At 43.6% G+C, this 18,981-nt stretch overlaps 1 protein-coding gene across 1 annotated transcript in view; it reads right to left on the minus strand.

Moving 5' to 3' along the window:
• The window catches only part of FLT1 (fms related receptor tyrosine kinase 1), a 205,612-nt gene that overhangs the window by 85,880 nt on the left and 100,751 nt on the right, over positions 1-18,981 (minus strand). Inside the window, exons 12-13 of the mRNA XM_055426324.2 lie at positions 12,282-12,390; positions 4,149-4,457 (exon numbers count right to left, since the gene is read on the minus strand). Of these exons, the coding sequence (XP_055282299.2) occupies positions 4,149-4,457; positions 12,282-12,390 (418 nt within the window). The remainder of the gene's footprint in view (positions 1-4,148; positions 4,458-12,281; positions 12,391-18,981) is intronic.

Consider the following 18,981-nt stretch of genomic DNA (forward strand, 5'->3'; position numbering starts at 1 on the left):
GAGGCCTTACAAATAGCTGTGGAAAGAAGAGAAGTGAAAAGCAAAGAAGAAAAGGAAAGATATTCCCATTTGAATGCAGCGTTCCAAAGACTAGCAAGGAGAGATAAGAAAACCTTCCTCAGTGATCAATGCAAAGAAATAGAGGAAAACAACAGATTGGGAAAGACTCGAGATCTCTTCAAGAAAATTAGAGATACCAAGGGAACATTTCATGCAAAGATGGGCTTGATAAAGGACAGAAATGGTATGGACCTAACAGAAGCAGAAGATATTAAGAAGAGGTGGCAAGAATACACAGAAGAACTATACAAAAAAGATCTTCATGACCCAGATAATCACGATGGTGTGATCACTCACCTAGAGCCAGACATCTTGGAATGTGAAGTCAAGTAGGCCTTAGAAAGCATCACTACCACCAAAGCTAGTGGAGGTGATGGAATTCCAGTTGAGCTATTTCAAATCCTAAAAGATGATGCTGTGAAAGTGCTGCACTCAATATGCCAGCAAATTTGGAAAACTCAGCAGTGGCCACAGGACTGGAAAAGGTCGGTTTTCATTCCAATCCCAAAGAAAGGCAATGCCAAAGAATGCTCAAACTACCACACAATTGCACTCATCTCACATGCTAGTAAAGTCATGCTCAAAATTCTCCAAGCCAGGCTTCAGCAATACGTGAACCGTGAACTTCCAGATGTTCAAGCAGGTTTTAGAAAGGCAGGGGAACCAGAGATCAAATTGCCAACATCCGCTGGATCATCGAAAAAGCAAAAGAGTTCCAGAAAAACGTCTATTTCTGCTTTATTGACTATGCCAAAGCCTTTGACTGTGTGGATCACAAGAAACTGTGGAAAATTCTGAAAAAGATGGGAATACCAGACCACCTGACCTGCCTCTTGAGAAACCTATATGCAGGTCAGGAAGCAACAGTTAGAACTGGATATGGAACAACAGACTGGTTCCAAATAGGAAAAGGAGTATGTCAAGGCTGTATATTGTCACTCTGCTTATTTAACTTATATGCAGAGTACATCATGAGAAATTCTGGGCTGGAAGAAGCACAAGCTGGGATCAAGATTGCCAGGAGAAATATCAATAACCTCAGATATGCAGACGACACCACCCTTATGGCAGAAAGTGAAGAGGAACTCAAAAACCTCTTGATGAAAGTGAAAGAGGAGAGTGAAAAAGTTGGCTTAAAGCTCAACATCCAGAAAACTAAGATCATGGCATCTGGTCCCATGACTTCATGTGAAATAGATGGGGAAACAGTGGAAACAGTGTCAGACTTCATTTTTCTGGGCTCCAAAATCACTGCAGATGCTGATTGCAGCCATGAAATTAAAAGATGCTTACTCCTTGGAAGGAAAGTAATGACCAACCTAGATAGCATATTGAAAGCAGAGATATTACTTTGCCAACAAAGGTCTGTCTAGTCAAGGCTATGGTTTTTCCAGTGGTCATGTATGGATGTGAGAGTTGGACTATAAAGAAAGCTGAGCGCCAAAGAATTGATGTTTTTGAACTGTGGTGATGGGAAGACTCTTGCGAGTCCCTTGGACTGCAAGGAGATCCAACCAGTCCATCCTAAAGGAGACCAGTCCTGGGTGTTCACTGGAAGGACTGATGCTGAAGTTGAAACTCCAATACTTTGGCCACCTCATGCGAAGAGTTGACCCATTGGAAAAGACCCTGATGCTGGTAGGGATTGTGGGCAGGAGGAGAAGGGGACGACAGAGGATGAGATGGTTGGATGGCATCACCGACTCAATAGACATGAGTTTGAGCAAGCTATGGGAGCTCGTGATGGACAGGGAGGCCTGGCATGCTGCAGTCCATGGGTCGCAAAGGGTCGGACACGACTGAGTGACTGAACTGAACTAACATTGCACCCATATTTTTAAACCTGAGTTATTTGATGGAAATAGATAGCTACTTTCCAAAATTTAACAAAGGGGAGAAGACCGTTTCAAATGGAGAAAACCAGGACGAACAGAATATTTCTGCTGGTTATCAGTAGCTAAAGATAGCACCCCACCAGGTCCTTTTCCTTCTCAGCATCTGTGCCCCAGAGATCTGCTGGGTCCCACAAATAAATGGTTTCTCTTCTCCATCTGTAAAGGGGCCTGAGGAACCAGCCTCATACCCTCTCAGTCATTCTCCATAGCAGGCTCCTTGTTCTTTCTTGTTCTCCTCCCCTACCCTTATGCCATACCCAGAAGACAAATGGACAAAAGTCAAAACCCACCCAATCATATTTTTTCTTTTTGAAACTCTCCAGAAGGATTCATTACTCTAAGGGATTCTTGACATCATCCTTTGTAAAATACTATGTCCTTCCCCTACCCTGGAAATGATCAGTTCTGCATGTCCAATTCACCCTGTTTTTTCATTTGCTTTTTTGGCTTTATTAAAAAAAACCTGAGCGCCCCCCTCCCCCAAGTCCTATGGCACTAAGGCACTGTTTCCTGGAGGAACACACTGACTTATAATGAACAATTCGCCAGGCTAAAGAGCCATAGGTACAATTTCCAGATACAATTGATTATTCTTTCCTTTGGGCTGACAACTTCCAGGTTGCTAATTGTTTTCAAAGCATTTGGGGCTCCATAAAAGTGGCAATCTGGGGAAAAGCTATTGTTGACTCCTTCACATCTGACAAAAGCAATTCCCACGTGAAAGACAAGTTTAGCCGTGGGACAGAGCCTGCTACCTCAAGGAGGAAACAGTCTGGTGAGTTCCCAAGCCTCGGGAGCTGTCATGCTGCCACCGCCTACTTACTACCCAGTCCAGCCACTGCTGCTCTCAGCCTCGTCTATTTTGGTCATTAGAATTTGCTTTCCAGTAGTTCAGGCAAGTCACAGGCAATGATCAATCATAAATGAAAGCAACAGAACAATGCATATGAAATTGGTGAAAAAGTCACTTTCCCCTCAAATGCAAGCTGAAAACAAGAGATCACAAATCTCTCTGGATTGGAAAATAGGATACATTTTAAAATGACTCTTGAGTCCTGCTTCTATAGCTTTGCCATTAATCCCCAAGGGGGAAAAAAAAAACCCCTATTAACATATGCATATGAGGGAAGTGGACTTTTTTTTTTTTTTCGTGGACAAATTTGAGATTGACGTTTAGGAAAATGCATTAAACCTCCGGTCACAATAGCCTTTATTTCCTTGATAAATTGATTATGGTACACCGTTGAATGGCATCCATCGAATAGGGTAAAGTTCTTTAACCAGGAACAAGAATATTGAAAACAAAGGTGTGATCCACTTTTTGTTCAGGTCCTGTCAATGGCTGTGTGGTCCACTCAGGGGCAGTGAGGAGGGAGCCCACTGGACTAGTTGACCAGCTCCTGGGATCACAGGAGAGGACTGGGCTTGGTCTGAGTGGACTTTTGTAATCACACTGTGAAAAAGCTTTAAGACCTCTGAATTATCCCAACACCTTGCACCTCTGGGGCCCATCTTAGACGCTCCAGTTTAAAATTAATGTGCTTAACATATTAAAAAAAAAAGCATCTTCAAATAAATAAGCATTATAACTTGCTATCATCCAGGTGCTATTTACAAATCAAAGAGCAGAGGCAACCGCGAGAAATAAAATCCGGCAGAGGTCCGACAGAGTTTCCAGTTCAAGTGTCCCTCGTTCTGGGCTGGCCAGTGAACCAATCCATGTCCATCTTTGGTAGACACCAGCATCTGTTTAAATTATTCAGGTTGGCAGCTTGGAAACATGAACATAAAAAGGGGTGGGCATTAAAGTGGAAGGAAAGGGTCAGTCCCCAGTTGTCGTTTATCAGGCGGGAGAAGAGAGCAAAGAGCAAAACACAACAGAACCTCCAAATCCAAACGTGCACTGGGTCGGCACCAGAGAGCGGACCCCTTTGGCCCAAACGGGGCGCCCCAAGCTGGGGGCCCCAGGCGGGCTCATTGTTACTCCTATCATCGCCAAACTCATTTTGGGAGGAGCTTCTCCTCTGAGCCGGAAAATGAGCAACAGTGACAATAAATCAAGATGATATGAGACAACTGTTACTTGGTAATGAGTCCTTTAATGTTTTACATTATTTTGTGTGGTACAATCATTCCTTGTGCTTTTAAATTTGGAGATCCGAGAGAAAACAGCCTTTTTGTTGCAGTGCTCACCTCTAATGATCACTTCTTTCTTCTGGAGGATTTCTTCCCCTGTATATATGTTCCTAGCTCGGCAGGCATAGGTGCCCGAGTCTTCCAGGGAGGCATTCTTGATGACGAGGTGGAACGTCACAGAGTGCTCTTTCGTGATGGGTGTCTTTTGCTTGCTGATGCTTTGTTGCACGGTCCGGTTGTTCACTGTCCGCAGCAAAATCCAGGTAACGTCTCTGAACAAGAATTTGCTCACTGTGCAAGACAGCTTCAGGTCCTCTCCTACCGCAGGCATTTTGTTCAAGCTCACCTGAAATCCATGGGGCACATCTGGAAAATAAGAACAAAGGACTTGAGTTCATCAGAAAATCAGTGTCTCAACCTGAGACCGTATCGCATCACAAGATAGTCAAGGATCTTAAGAACTGTCCCTGCACAAATGGTCTCAGCATTAGCATTACAAGGATGGTATTTATCTTTTTTTTTTTTTAAGGGAACTGATCAGATGTGGCAGGTAGGAACCAACTCAGTTTGCAAGGCAGGAAATACAAAATAGGATGTTCTTAGGAGGGTATGTTTATTTACCAAACATTGCTCGGTGGAATGCTTTTTTATAACTTGGGATGATAACCCATTGTTCTATCATGTACAGAACTCCTCTTGGCAAGTTGGCAAGATAGTGAAGGATCTAAGAGGAGTTTGTGCTAGAAAAGAAACCACAGGTGCTTTGATAGGCAAATTTACTTAACTAAGTTGTGAAGGAGACAGGAAGTCCCAGGCTGGAGCCAGGAGACTCCAGTCAACACTTTAATCCTACACTTTGGACTGATAGCATCCTTCCCGAGCTGCTGGCCCATCATTCCCCTGCTCTTTGCTGGCACTGAGGGCCAAAGGGAGCCAGCTATCCTGCTCAGGTACCCATTTACGGTGATTGTTCTACTTAACTTAGGGGCTTCCCTGATAGCTCAGTTGGTAAAGAATCTGCCTGCAATGCAGGAGACCCTGGTTCGATTCCTGGGTCGGGAAGATCCTCTGGAGAAGAGAAAGGCTACCCACTCCAGTATTCTTGGGCTTCCCTGATGACTCAGCTGGTAAAGAATCTGCCTGCAATGTGGGAGACCTGGATTCGATCCCTTCATCCAGATCCCCTGGAGAAGGGAAAAGGCTACCCTACCCACTCCAGTATTCTGGCCTGGAGAATTGCATGGACTGTATAGTCCATGGGGTCACAAAGAGTCGGACATGAAAGAGTCGGACATGACTGAGCAACTTTCACTTCACTTTGGTCATCACTTCACATCTACTTAACATAAAAGAGCAAGAGTTCTTCTGAAAATGCGGACAACTAATTTGGGAAAGTTGCCAGAGTGCACAGAGCCGGGGGTGGAGTGTTTCTAAATCAGATTTGCTCTCAAAAACATATTAAGGGACTTCTTTGGCTTCCCCAGTGGCTCAGACTGTCTGCAACTCAAGGAGACACGTGTTCGATTCCTGGGACGGGAAGATCCCCTGGAGAAGGGAATGGCAACCCATTCCAGTGTTCTTGCCTAGAAAATCCCATGGACAGAGGAACCTCATGAGCTTCAGCCCATGGGGTTGCAAGAAGTCAGACACGAATGAGCAATTAACACACACACTGGTGGTCCAGTGGTTAAGACTCTGCACTTCCACTGCAGGGGGCATGGGCTGGATCCCTACCTAGTAGGAAAGCTAAGATCCTGCATGCCAAGGTGTGGTCAAAAAAAAAAACAAAAATAAAAATTCTTGAACCAAATACACATGCAATATATCCACTTAAAGAAAGCAACATTACACAGTTTCCTAAAGGGACTACATCATTAAAAGGCATTTTCTCCAATGTCGATTCCCAGTGAACCTTCATTTCCATTCTCTTGTCCCCTCTAGCCACACCTCACAGCTTCCCTCCTCAGCTTTCTTAACCTGGACCATCATTTGGCTTCCAGGCTGACAGTTCCTTCATCTCCTTTTGGACCATCTCACCAGACAACTTGAGCCCTGAACTGGCCTGCTCTCAAAACCTTTCCATCACTTGTGACTAGCGGCATATCTGCACTTGAGCAAAGAATTGTCGCCAACATTTCACAAAGAACTTTGAAGATGAAAAGCACTATGTTATGCTATTATTATTATTATCCTTTGCACACAAAGCTATAAAGAAACCTTTAAACCTTAAGGGGACAATAGTCCAAAATTAGATATCATATCAACTCTTTCCTAAATCTCACTTTGCTTGTTTTTCTGATTTTTCTGGGCTTTGGCTTTATTATAAAGTGTCACGACTGAAGAAATGCCAAAGTATTCATCTGAAACCTGGGAGCCAGGGTGGGGGTAGCTGTGGTTTATGAAGCCGTCAATGAAGGGAGAGAGAGGAGGTACCACGAGTTTGTCTGCCTTTAAAACCTAAGAATTTGCCAGAAGAGGCAGAAGCAGCTGACAGTCCTTTTTTAAAAAGCAGAAAACATAACAATAAGGTGTCAGAAATAGCCCCTCGAATTCAGCATCTTTTTATATTTGGGACACTTTCCCAGCACGAGGAGTAAACCATCAGCCATCAACTTTTGCACACATATCAGGACAGAAGTCTCACACCCTGGTTGCGATCCACTCATTTCTCAAAAGACGGCGGGTGTCCATTTACCAAGTCTCATCCTTGTGGTTAGGACCCAAGAGGGCCGAAGTAACACCATTGAGATCATGTCGAGAGTTTCTATTTACTTTAGTGATTTGAAACTTCCTGTGGAAATAGCTCACAGGTTTCCTGATGGAAGATTTTGTTTATCTTTGCCAAGCACCACCAGGAATCTCAAAATAAAATGCATTTAGTGACATTGGGAAGCCAGGGAGATAAGGCCGGGCTGTTCCTGTTTGAGCCTCAGTAATTGCTAACACACCCACAGTCATGCTGAGTGCCAGCAAAACAGCAAAAACACACGCAGAGGAAGAGAAAAGCACCAGGCGGTTTTCAGGTCTGTTTCTCAGGCGAGAGACCCTGCTGAGAGGCTGGTTTGGTTTATGTTGTCAGACAGAGCTTAGAAATGATCTATTTCTCAGGACAGCCCTTCTGCTGTTCTTTTTTGATGCATGGGTGATGGTAAATAAGATGTCCTAAACTAGTTAATGAATCCAGAGGGATTTCTCCCCATAATTCATGTCAATTTTTTTTTTTTCAGCCTGAGTACAAAAACAGACCTAAGAAAGCAAGCCTGCCTTCTGACTCTCAAAGTGAAAACAAGCAATCTTCCCACACTTAAGGATCTGTAGTGGAATCAGTCCAGTCAGCAGCAGAACCAACTCATACTCATGCATCTGACACGTGATCATATCCACAGCGTCTTAGGAGATGGCGTGGAGAAGACTCACCCTTGCTCAGAACAGACATTCTACCTAGGGTTAGATGATAGAGGACTGTATTTATAAAGGTGCACACTTGGGGCTGGCCATTTTGACTTGATTGGATCAAACGAACGAATGAAGTTCATTACAAGAGACAAGTATAGAAGTTAAAAGGATGAAAGGTGTCTTCTCCTTTGGCAGGCGGCAATAAAGAAGACTTGACTTCTACTGGAGAACAGAAATAGCATTCTGTAGATAATGAGTTGGAGAAGGAAACGGTAACCCACTCCAGTATTCTACCTGGAGAATCCCATGGACGGAGAAGCCTGGTAGGCTACAGTCCACGGGGTCGCAAAGAGTCGGACACGACTGAGAGACGGAAAGGAACGGAACAGAACGGACAGAGATAATGAGTGGTGACTAGAAAGTTTTGCTTGTTTTAATTAGAGACTATGGTATTTTTTGTTTAGAGTGCTGAAAAGTTCTGATTTTATTTTTATTTTTCATTGGGGCATGGTTGCTTTGCAATATTGTGTTTCTGCTGTACAACGAAGTGAATCAGCTATAGGTTTACATATATCCCCTCCCTCTTGGATCGCTCTCCCAACCCCTCCCTCATCTCATCCCTCTAGTGAATGGCAAAAGTGTGGGGAAGAAGCCATAAAGGATGTTAATGGCCATAGTGAACCAGTTTTCATCAGTTTGGAAGGCAATTCTGTTGTATTTTAAGGAGGGGCCAACTTTGATTGAAATGAGGATCAGTAAAGATCCAGATCTAGGTCTTTTGATTTCAAGCAGTTAAATTTTAGACAGTTCTTTTAAAGCATGAGCTGCACTAGGTCAAATATAAACACTGAACAAATATGTACTCATTTTTCAGGAAACAGTCACGGAAGGTGCAACATTCCTAAGAGTATTTGGTCTCATCTCTAGGCTTTCCTCATAGCTCAGTTGGTAAAGAATCTGCCTGCAATGTAGGAGACCCGGGTTTGATCCCTGGGTTGGGAAGACCCCTGGAGAAGGAAATGGCAACCTGCTCCAGTATTCTTGCCTGGAAAATCCCATGGACAGAGGAGTCTGGCCGGCTACAGACCGTGGGATCGCAAGAGTTGGGCACGACTTAGCGACTAAAGCATCTAGTGAGACTAAATCTCATGACAGATATTTGAGGAAGAAAAAGAGCATTGTTTTAGAAATAATGAACATCAGTAATGTCCCATTACCAGTCAAAACTATAATTTTTCAAAACTGGGAGCAAAGAATTTAGAGAATGATATGCCAGGCAACGGGGACTTGATTGAAATGAATTTGTGCTGTTTTAAGATGAAAGCTCTTAAACTTCTAGAGGAAAGACGTCGTGAGTTTCCAGTCAGGTATATTGGAATAGAATCCCCATCGCTCCTTTCCATGGACCAGCCTTGGGATCTAGAAAAGGTTTCAAGTGCTCCACAGTTATAAAGTGGATCATGTGGTAGGGAGAAGGTGAAGGGTGAATTCTGTCTGGGTTCAGCAGGGGGTCCGCTCTGTCAGCTGGGGTCCTTTCAGCAGCAGTGCTGGGCGCAGATGTAGGCTGGAGCCATGGAGAACTCAGGGGGATGTGTGGGCTGGATGTTGAGCATGGATGAACCTTCCCTGAGGACACTGATCAATGAGGGAATGAGAGGAGCTCTCCTCGGTCAGGGCATCCTCTCCCAGTACTGACTGTGGACCCAGGCAGAGGGCTCTCTGTTCTGACTACCCCTTCCCACAGTGGAGGGGCCAAGCAGGGTCCTGGAATTCCCTGGAAGATGATCCCAAGGCTGCTTCCAGACAGTCTCAGGCCTCCTCCCCTTCCTGAGGTCAGACTGCTGGGCGATCTGCACACTTAGGGGGCTCAGGGAGACTGTCTGGGGGAGGGGGGACAGAGTTTGGAGGTGTGGCTGGGGAGACCATACCCAGGGTCCACAGCCCCTTGCGGTGGGGACAGAGCCAAGTAATGCTGGCTGGCCAGGGGTAGGCTCTTCCTGCATCTCCAGCACTACCACACACCCCTCCTTAGCAGCCCCAGAATTCTCAATTTGCACCTGACTTTCAGGTCATCGTGAAAGTATATTTGTCCACCAGAGGCTAAAACATATCTACCAGCTTATTCGCATGATTTAGGACTTGTAAGTGGTTAGATGTAGTTTGTGGGCCTCTCTGTCGGTCCTCTTGCCTCGATTCTGAAGATGCCAAGGCCAGAACGTTCTCTTCTTTCAACCGATTCAAATTCTAGGCCCCTCAGGACGTCCCCTCAGGTCCAGGATCAGGTCCAGAACCCCAAGTTCTGCTTCCTTCTCAGGGGCTTGGAGCAACGCTGTACAATACAGGACCACCTGTAGCTTCCAAGCCTTGAAAATGTGGCCAGTGGGACCGGACTGAATTTCATTCAATTTTATTTCAATTCCAATTTTAAAAACCAAAGCAGTATAATATTTTTAAAAATACTGAAGACATGTTAAAATGATAGATTTGGGATCTGTTGGGTTTAATAAAATGCACTTTTCTTCTTTTTACTTCAAAAAATGGTTACTAGAAAATGTTAAATCATACATGTGGCTTTTATATTTCTGTTGGTGGCATTGACTTACCATTGGTAAATTCATCAGTCATGTTAATTCTGCTCATTCATCTTTCATAAAAAATTTTTAAAATTTATTTTTGGCTGTGCTGGGTCTTTGCTGCTGGTCAGACTTTTCTCTAGTTTCAGAGAGCGGGGCTGCTTTCTAGTCGTGGTACAACCTCGTTGTGCTTGCTCACTGCGGTGACTTCTCTTGTGGAACATGGGCTCGAGGGCACGTGGGTGTCAGCAGTTGTGGCCCCCGGGCTCTAGAGCGCAGGTTCTGTTGTGATGCATGGGCTTACTTGCCCCACGACACATGGACTCTTCCCAGATCAGGGATCGAACCTGTGTCCCCTGCGTTGGTCGGTGAATTCTTTACCACTGCGCCACCAGGGAGGCCCTGCTCATTCCTTTTGATACTAGAATATAGACATTTCTTCTTGTGTCTGTGGTGTTCAACCTGTCTTCCTAATAAGACAGGGCCTCCTTGCTGTCCCTTGGAGTGCTCAACACAGAGCTGACCTATACTGTTTAACAGCTGCTGAACAAATGTATTGAATATTTAGCACAGAAAAGGAATGGGTCGATCTTTTGGACTCTAAATCACACAGATAGTGGCCGTGGACTTGGAAGATTAGGGTGAGCACAAGCTCACCCTAACCAGTCGTATCTGACTCTTTGCAACCCCATGGACTGCAGCCCACCAGGTTCCTCTTGTCTATGGAATTTTCCAGGCAAGAATCCTGGAGTGGGTTGCCGTTTCCTCCTCCAGAAGGGTTAGCTTGTTTCTCCCAAAATTAAAAGGACAATACAAACCTTTGAGCTTCATTAGTTCAGATCATCTGAGATTGCTTGGAGAATCAGCATGTGCAAAACAGCTATCTGAATCCTCTAAATAAAGGCCTTTCCCTACTTGGAATGAATGCAAAGATGATTTTTGTCTCCACTTCTCCAATACTGACCGGATAGGGACTGGCTTAGTTTTCAGAGGCTCTGCTGGGTGCCTCTCCACATCTCTAAATCCCACTTGCTCATCTAGAAAATGCAGGGTTATCATACCAAATAGCCCCAAGGGTCTCCTCTGGCTCTGACAGCCTGTGGGAACCCACCAAGGGATGTCTCCCATGGCACTGCTTTATCAGCTAACTTGCCTGATGGCTCCCTATGCTCTGGTAGCACCTACTTTTCAAGAAATCGGACCTACCTACCTATTTCTTTCAGGAGAACTCAAGGTAATGGCGGCAGCCTGCCCCAGGCAGCATGAAGTTTCCAGGGAACTGGCCAACTGCCCAGGTTTCCTCAGAAAATTGGGGGAGCGTGGAGCCAGGCAATTGTTTTATCCTTTGAGCTGCTGACTTCCTTCCTGTACCATGCTGGGACACAGGGAGTGCCACTTGTGTGCCTTGCAAGTTTTAAGATTTGCAGACACCATCATATTTCAGGTTAAAAATTCTGAAATGCTACTGAAAAACAGTACATGAATAACCTTCAGCCAAGTTCAGTTTCAGATGTCTTTAGGAGAGCCTCATTTCTTAAAAAGTTGAAATTCGGTTGTGAGATGTTTGCTGTATAGCAGAAATTAACACAATATTGTAAATCAGTTATATTTCAGTTTAAAAAAAGCTGTGAAACAATTCACCCCTTGGGTGACAAAAATGTCATCACACGTAGTGTAAATGGTTTCCCTGACTGTTCCTGCAGCATCACTGTGTGCCAGGCCCTGTGCTGCGGACTGTGGGATGTTCAAAAATGAACATGACAAGGGACTTCCCTGGGAATCTAGTGGTTAAGACTCTGCACTTTCAATACAGGGGGTGAGGGTTTGATCCCCAGTCAGGGAACTAAAACCCCATATGCCTCACAGCCAAAAAACCAAAATGTAAAACAACAGAAGCAATATTGTAACAAATTCAATAAAGACTTTAAAAAAAAAGGTCCACATTAAAAAAAAAAGACAAGATTCCAGATTCACAATCCAGCCTGGGAAGATGTCCACAAATAGCTCTAAAAGAGAATTCAGGGAAGTAACTCTTCAAGAAACCCAACGATGTTGTGGAAGACGATTCCTGAGAGCAAGGATGAAGGTACTCAAGAGCTGAACAATTCTATGGAATTTTTTCTTTTAATAAAAATCACTCAAGTGCATTAAAAGAAGACAAGTTTAGAAGAGAGACTGAGGTCACCGGGCTGTCTTCCTAAGTCCAGGGCGTGTGTCTTACCTGTGATGTAAAAGTTCATGTTTCTTTCCACAGTCCCGACTTTATTGGCAGCCATGCAAGTATAGATTCCAGAAATTCTAGCGTCAGCCACAACCAAGGTGCTAGCCGTCTGCAAAAGGAGAGGCGGTTTCAGCGACAGGACAGAGAACCCTCAGACACCCCCGAGATGCTTCTGAGGGGGACGTGATTCGGCCACCCTGTGGCCTCGACACAAATGGGACTGCACGCGTGCTGGTTACCAGGATCTCTGCAGCCCAGAAAGGGTGGAAAAACAACAGGAAAACAGGTCCTCAGGAGACCGGGGGCTATGACATCCGACTTGTATGAGGGCTTCAGGCTTATTTACCTCGCGCTGCTGGCGTAACAATTACAGACCTGAAGCCCATATGCGGCACGGCACGTCCTACCCTATGAGGTGGTCAGCGCCACGCTGGCCAGAGGGGAGCCTGGCCCTTCTCTTTTGTTTGGATGACTTGTGATCACGAACACGGCTTGCTAACAGGAGTCTTCCTCACAAGGGCATGTTAAGTGAGCAAGGACAGAGGAGAAAGTCTGGCTGAACCATTGCTTTTCTGGAACATGGTGTTGCAGCCCCGATGCCCCAGGAGGAAGAGTGGACGCTTCCTAAGACCCTTGCATGTGTTTGTAAATTATTGGGTTGGCCAGAAGGTTCGTTTGGGTTTTTCCTGATGGTATGGAAAACCCAAATGAAATTTTTGGCCAACCCAATACTAATTTCTCAGTCTGTTCGTTCCTATTCTAGAAAATGAAGATATAAGTGATGAATGCATACCACAATATCATTTCACTAGATTTTAGCGCTGCTGTTTGGTGAGTGTGCCCCTAAAGAAACATGAGTCAAAAATGGGTGAACTTGAAAGCACTTTCCAAACTGTGATGTCGCAAAAAGTCATGTCTCAAAAAAAAAAAAAAAAAATGAAACACCAACTTATACGGCTTAAGGATTTGCACTGCTGTTTTCAGGATAAAAATTAGTAGTATGAAATGCACTGCTGAGAATTTAAAAATTTAACACGACCTTGCAAAAAAGTAATGCATACTATACAGAAAACAATGAAACAGCTAGTAAGTTTTTCATATTTAAAATTACAAAAATTTTGATCCAGTTACTTATTAATCACTGCAGCCTATCTCCAGGGCACAAAGGTCTGGTCACAGGCTTTGACACTGTAGACAGAGCTGGTGCTTTCAGATTAATGGGGTGTCCTGGCTGGAGTAAAATGATCCAGTCACTCACAGGCTAAAGGGATATAAAGGCTGAACTGTGACAGTAGACTTTTTTTTCTAATAATTAAGATAAAATATTATTGGAGTATAATTGCCTTACAATGTTGTGTTAGTTTCTGCTGTACAGCAAAGTGAATTGACATTGGGCTTTCTAAGATGATAACACAAAGTCTACAAAGGGTCTTAACAGTTTTCCAAGTTGTTCAGTCACATGGTAGGCATTTTACCCGTGTTCTCATATTCCTTCCAATAAATTAGAGTATGTCTGTCTGTCATCTACAGGTCAGGAAGACTAAAAACTATACTCCTAGTTTTTTTAGCCAGAAACTCTATTGCTCCAAATTCCTTGTAATTGTCACTGTGGTACAGTCAATACTCCATGTTTGTTGGATCTGTTTAATTACATCTACTCACATGTCCTCTGTGTATTGTTGAGATTCTAGGAAACGAAAATGTTTGCAATTTGTGGCATGTTCATTCAATTTAGCAGATGTGTGTATATGTGTTAAGTTGCTCAGCCGTGTCCAACTCTTTGCGACCCTATAGATTGCAGTCTGCCAGGTTCCTCTGTCCGTGGGATTCTGCAGGCGAGAATACTGGAGTGGGTTGCCATGCCCTCCTCCAGGGGATCTTCCTGATAACTGATTATTTAAGGCACTGCCCAAATGTGGTGAGGGAGACAGAGGGGAATAAGAACACGACCCTTATTCTTAACTTGAAGGACTACTTGAAGATAATAAAGAACGTCCCAACTTGATGATCAAGTATATATATTATATTGTTCTCTCTTTCACAGAGAAACACTTGCATGAAGACAAATAACCAGTGGAGAGAGAATGAGAGCTCAAATGCCTCTTTCTCTATTTGATCATCATTCTAAGAGGTGGGACATAAAGAAGTTCTGGATAGCGATTTCTTTATAGTTACTGCACCCACCACTTCAGAGTCCAGAGGAAAAAGCAGCTGGAAGAGGAGCTTGTAGATGAGAGGTGGAAGGACCAGAGTGAGAGTCTGATTGCCGTAATCTTCTTAGGAGATGTGCTCATGTGCTGGGGGCAGAGGCAGATGAAGAACAGGCTCAGAGCCCTCACAGCCCCTCTGCTGTTTGTCTCTCGGCTCGAGCACGTCCTTCCCGGTAAAGTTAGGGCTCCAGTGTTGATCTGAATGAGCCTCAATAGAACCTTGTTTAGATTGCTGGTCCATAAATAAGTGAACACCTCACTGCTGTTTGGCTGGAACCTTTGAAATTATGAACAGCGATTACCTGAATCTGAAAGTTGCATTTGGGTTTCTATTAAAATTACTCTGATTTCTCTGAACTCAGGCCAGCTGAGAGCCTGGGGTTTATGGTGAGGGCACGTGAGTTCAGATATGTGCACCTGCCCTGTTTAAGGCCTGGATGGGAACCTGGGGATAGCTGTGGCCATTTTACAAGGCTCCCAGTAGCTCAGAACTTCTATATAACCAGAGCATAAAACTGAGGTCCATAGAAGGGAAATGAATGAATTCAGGTCACACCAGGTACCCTGGAGATAAGGGGTGCATTCGAGTCTCTCACTTTGCCTGAATGACCTCTTCCAAAACAGACTCCTCACTCACGATCAAGCCTGCCCCAGAATTCACCTCTCTCAAGTGTCTATGAAAATTGATCTAGAAAATGACATCGATGGAGTTTACATTATTTCTTCGTTTCTGGGTAGCTTTATGTATCCCTTGCTGTGTGCCAGACAGTATGGGAGGAATTTAACTTATTTAACCCTCCCTGTAGCTCAAGGGCGTGGGTATATTACCTGATCTACAGAAGGGGCAACTGAGCTTACACAGGTTATGTGATTTGCTCAAATTATGCCTAGGTTTGTCGGACTCCAGTGCCTAAGCTCTTAATCTACACAAAACCGCTTCTTGCCCTAAAATTCTTTAAATTTCACAGCACAGATCTGGTGGTAGAGTTCTGTCTACTCTTTGAATTGGGTTTCCCCTGGAAAATACCTCCTTTAATGAGTAGATATGGGTCCCTACAAGCTCAACACTACTTGGTACAGAAATACTGAGCAGTTTATACAAGTTGCAAGCTATTTTTCCAATGGATAAAGTGTTACATGGTTTGAAAATATGATTTATAATGGAAAAATTATAAGAAAAATTTACTTATTTATTTAAAAATATTTACTTATTTGGCTGTTCTGGGTCTTAGTTGTGGCACGTGGGATCTTAGTTACAAAGGATTTAGTTTCCCTGACCAAGGATCAAACCTGGGCCCCCTGTATTGGGAGCCTGGCGTCTTAGCCACTGGACCACCAGGGAAGTTCTTAGAAGAAAATTGTAAAATAAGATACAATTTACATCATGTGAGTAACTTTATTCAAAATTATCTGATTTCTAGAGGACCTATTTTTCTAGAGTATATTTTTAAGTTATATGTTAGCAAATATCAACTTTGTAGTTGAAAAGAGGAAGTATTTCAAACTCAAGAATTTGAGTCGTAGCATCTATTTGAAATGATCATATTTCATACACCAAAAGAAATTCTCAAGGCTGTCTGCTTGCCTTTGTTCTAGAATTAGTTTCCATTTGTCACAGCTTTTTGAGTTCTGAACCCACACTTTGCCTCTATTTGCTCTTGGAGGACCACAGGATTAAGATATTAGAAACATGCTCTTAAAGTCCATTCTCTGGATTCTTCTGTGTGACCCAGGAACACTGCTGAAGACTGTCATCAGGCTCTGTCAATTTGGAATTTATTCATACTCCTTCCTTCCTTCCCTTCCACTAAGCATTAGTGATTCACTACTTCAATGCGTTTGAACCTCACGGAACAGAATGGATGGGATGATGTGTAATTCAGTCTAATTTCCAGCACTTGCTTAAAAAAAAAAATCTATATATGGAACAGTGATTTTAATCTCGGGATGTTTCTAATACAGTTTCCTTTGAAGTGTTTCAGAGAGAAATAAAAGCAGATATGTAAAGGTCAGGGAAGAATCTAAAATTATCCTAGGGTGGCACATCTGGGCCAACTGATGGGAAAATAGAACGTGAGAATTAGACAAAACTGGGGAGTGTGTAGGGGGCGGAGCCCACACTGTGATTCTGAGATGAGGCATTTGGGCTTCCGTCATGGACATGTCTCCTAGAGCACACACATTGCTCAATGAAATCTCAAAATGATTTCAATGGAAATGTTGCTAAGACATTAAGTTGTCACAATCCTCCAGCCTCACAGAATCAATGCTGTAAAACGCATTTCCTGTCTGTTTTTTCCTAACACCAGGTTCCTTCTACTTCCTGCTCCAACTCCACAAACCAACAGTCTGGCAACTCTAGGGAAACAATACCAAAGCTCCTCGTGTGCCATTAGCAACTCCAATTGATGACTCACTTTTCATAAATCTGGGCCAAAACTTGGCCATAAGGAAACTGAATTTTATTGTCTTGTGTACCCTTCCTTGGGTAAAACAAAAAACACAACAGAAAAGGGAAAAAAGCAAGTCCTTGAAATCCGGCAGGTGCTTGAATAGGACCTCATTCACTGATGGCTGAAGCGGGGTACTGGACATGCTGACTACATGACTGTGGGGAAACGTATTGGTGTGTTCTAAGCTGGGACTTTCATTTGCTTTCTTAACATGTACAGAAAAGAAAGGCAGTTTTAGTTGTAAAGGAAAGACTATGCAAAGAATTCTGAGACAGCAAAACTTCCATCTGTCATCTGAAAGGTTGATGTTTTTCACAGACACACAAGGATACATCAATAGATGCTAAAAGCCAAATTGGGAAATTCTTCTAAAGGTAAGATGTGAAATTAATAACTCCCTTAAAATCTAATGTGTTACTGTTACTGATAGGATGTGTGTGGATTGTGTGTGTATACTTTGTTAAGAAGGACTATAAAAGTTTTTTTCAATGCAAACTGTTTTAACAAATAGTCTTCATTTGGGCTTCCCAGGTGGCGCTAGTGGAACCCACCTGACAATGCAGGAGATGTAAGAGACACGGGTTCAATCCCTGGGTCGGGAAGATCCCCTAGAGGAGGGCATGGCAACCCACTTCAGTATCCTTGCCTAGAGAATCCCATGGACAGAGGAGCCTGGTGGGATGCAGTCCATGGGGTCACAGAGCTGGACATGACTGAGTGACTGAGCAGCGGCAGTCTTCATTGGTTGTTGTTTAGTTGCTAAGTCATGTTCAGCCATTTCCTCCTCTGGGGATCTTCCTGACCCAGGGATCGAACCAGGGTCTCCTGCAATGGCAGGTGGGTTCCTTACCGCTGAGTCACCTGAGAAGCCCAGTAGTCTTGATAGCATATGTTCAGTATCTGGGGGGATTGCATTAGGGCACATATGACAATCATTTTGATAATGGGCAAATGAGATAGGTCAGATGTTAGGAGCTCTGTTTTTTCCTGGAGGGGAGAACTCAGGTTCAGAAAGGTGAACTGATTTGCAGTTGGTTATATATAATAGAAAGAGCGGAGCTTAACACTGAATCCTGCCCCCAGGTTGGATGACTCCAGAGCCAACTGTGTCTGGTGGTCTCTATTTAAAGCCTCAGTATAACTACAGTCCCTTGGACTGCAAGGAGATCAAACCAGTCAATCCTAAAGAAAATCAGTCCTGAATATTCATTGGAAGCACTGATACTGAAGCTGAAACTCCAATCCTTTGGCCACCTGATGCAAAGAGCTGACTCACTGGAAAAGACCCTGATGAAAGATTGAAGGCAGGAGGAAGAAGGGGACAACAGAGGATGAGATGGTTGGATGGCATCACTGGCTTGATGGACATGAGTTTGAACAAGCTATGGGAGCTGAACTGAACTGATAACTACAGAATTATAAGACAGTGCATTTGTTTAGCGCACACATGGAGGAAATCAGGGAAGACTATTTTGCTCTTCCACCTCCATCCTTTTTCACAGGCGTTCTGTATGGAGGCAGGTGGAGACTTCATGGTTTCAGCCTAATCAGAAACCTGACCTAGCTTTTTCATTTTCTATTTTCTGTCATATATATTTTGTGGATAGAATACCAAAATCAGACTAGAAGTTCCTTTGAAATTAAGATCGTAATTTGTGCTTTAATATCCAGTGGTTCACAGTACAAGCACCTGATAGGGTCAAGAAAAGGCAAAATGATTCAACACCATCAATGGCATCTTGGAATTTTCTAGTACTTTGTGACAACTAACTTGCTTTCCATTACGACGCAATTTCCTGTTTAAAAAAAGTAGTGTCACTTGAGTTACACTTTCCAGTTTACAAAATTTCCTCTTTTCTAAGTATTTCATTCAATGGCTCTGTCATCAGTTGCTACACATCATGGAATATTTTAAACTACAGTTCATTTGTATTCAAGAAAAAGACGTATAAAACACCTACAGCTACTGCAGTGGTTAGAAAAACTCTTCCTGAGTCCTTGACAAGTGACTGCGGATGTTATTGTGTGAGCCATCAG

Source organism: Moschus berezovskii, chromosome 13 (genome assembly GCF_049115385.1).
Source record: "Moschus berezovskii isolate FMDL1 chromosome 13, NW_MosBer_1.0, whole genome shotgun sequence".
Classification (NCBI taxonomy): domain Eukaryota; kingdom Metazoa; phylum Chordata; class Mammalia; order Artiodactyla; family Moschidae; genus Moschus; species Moschus berezovskii.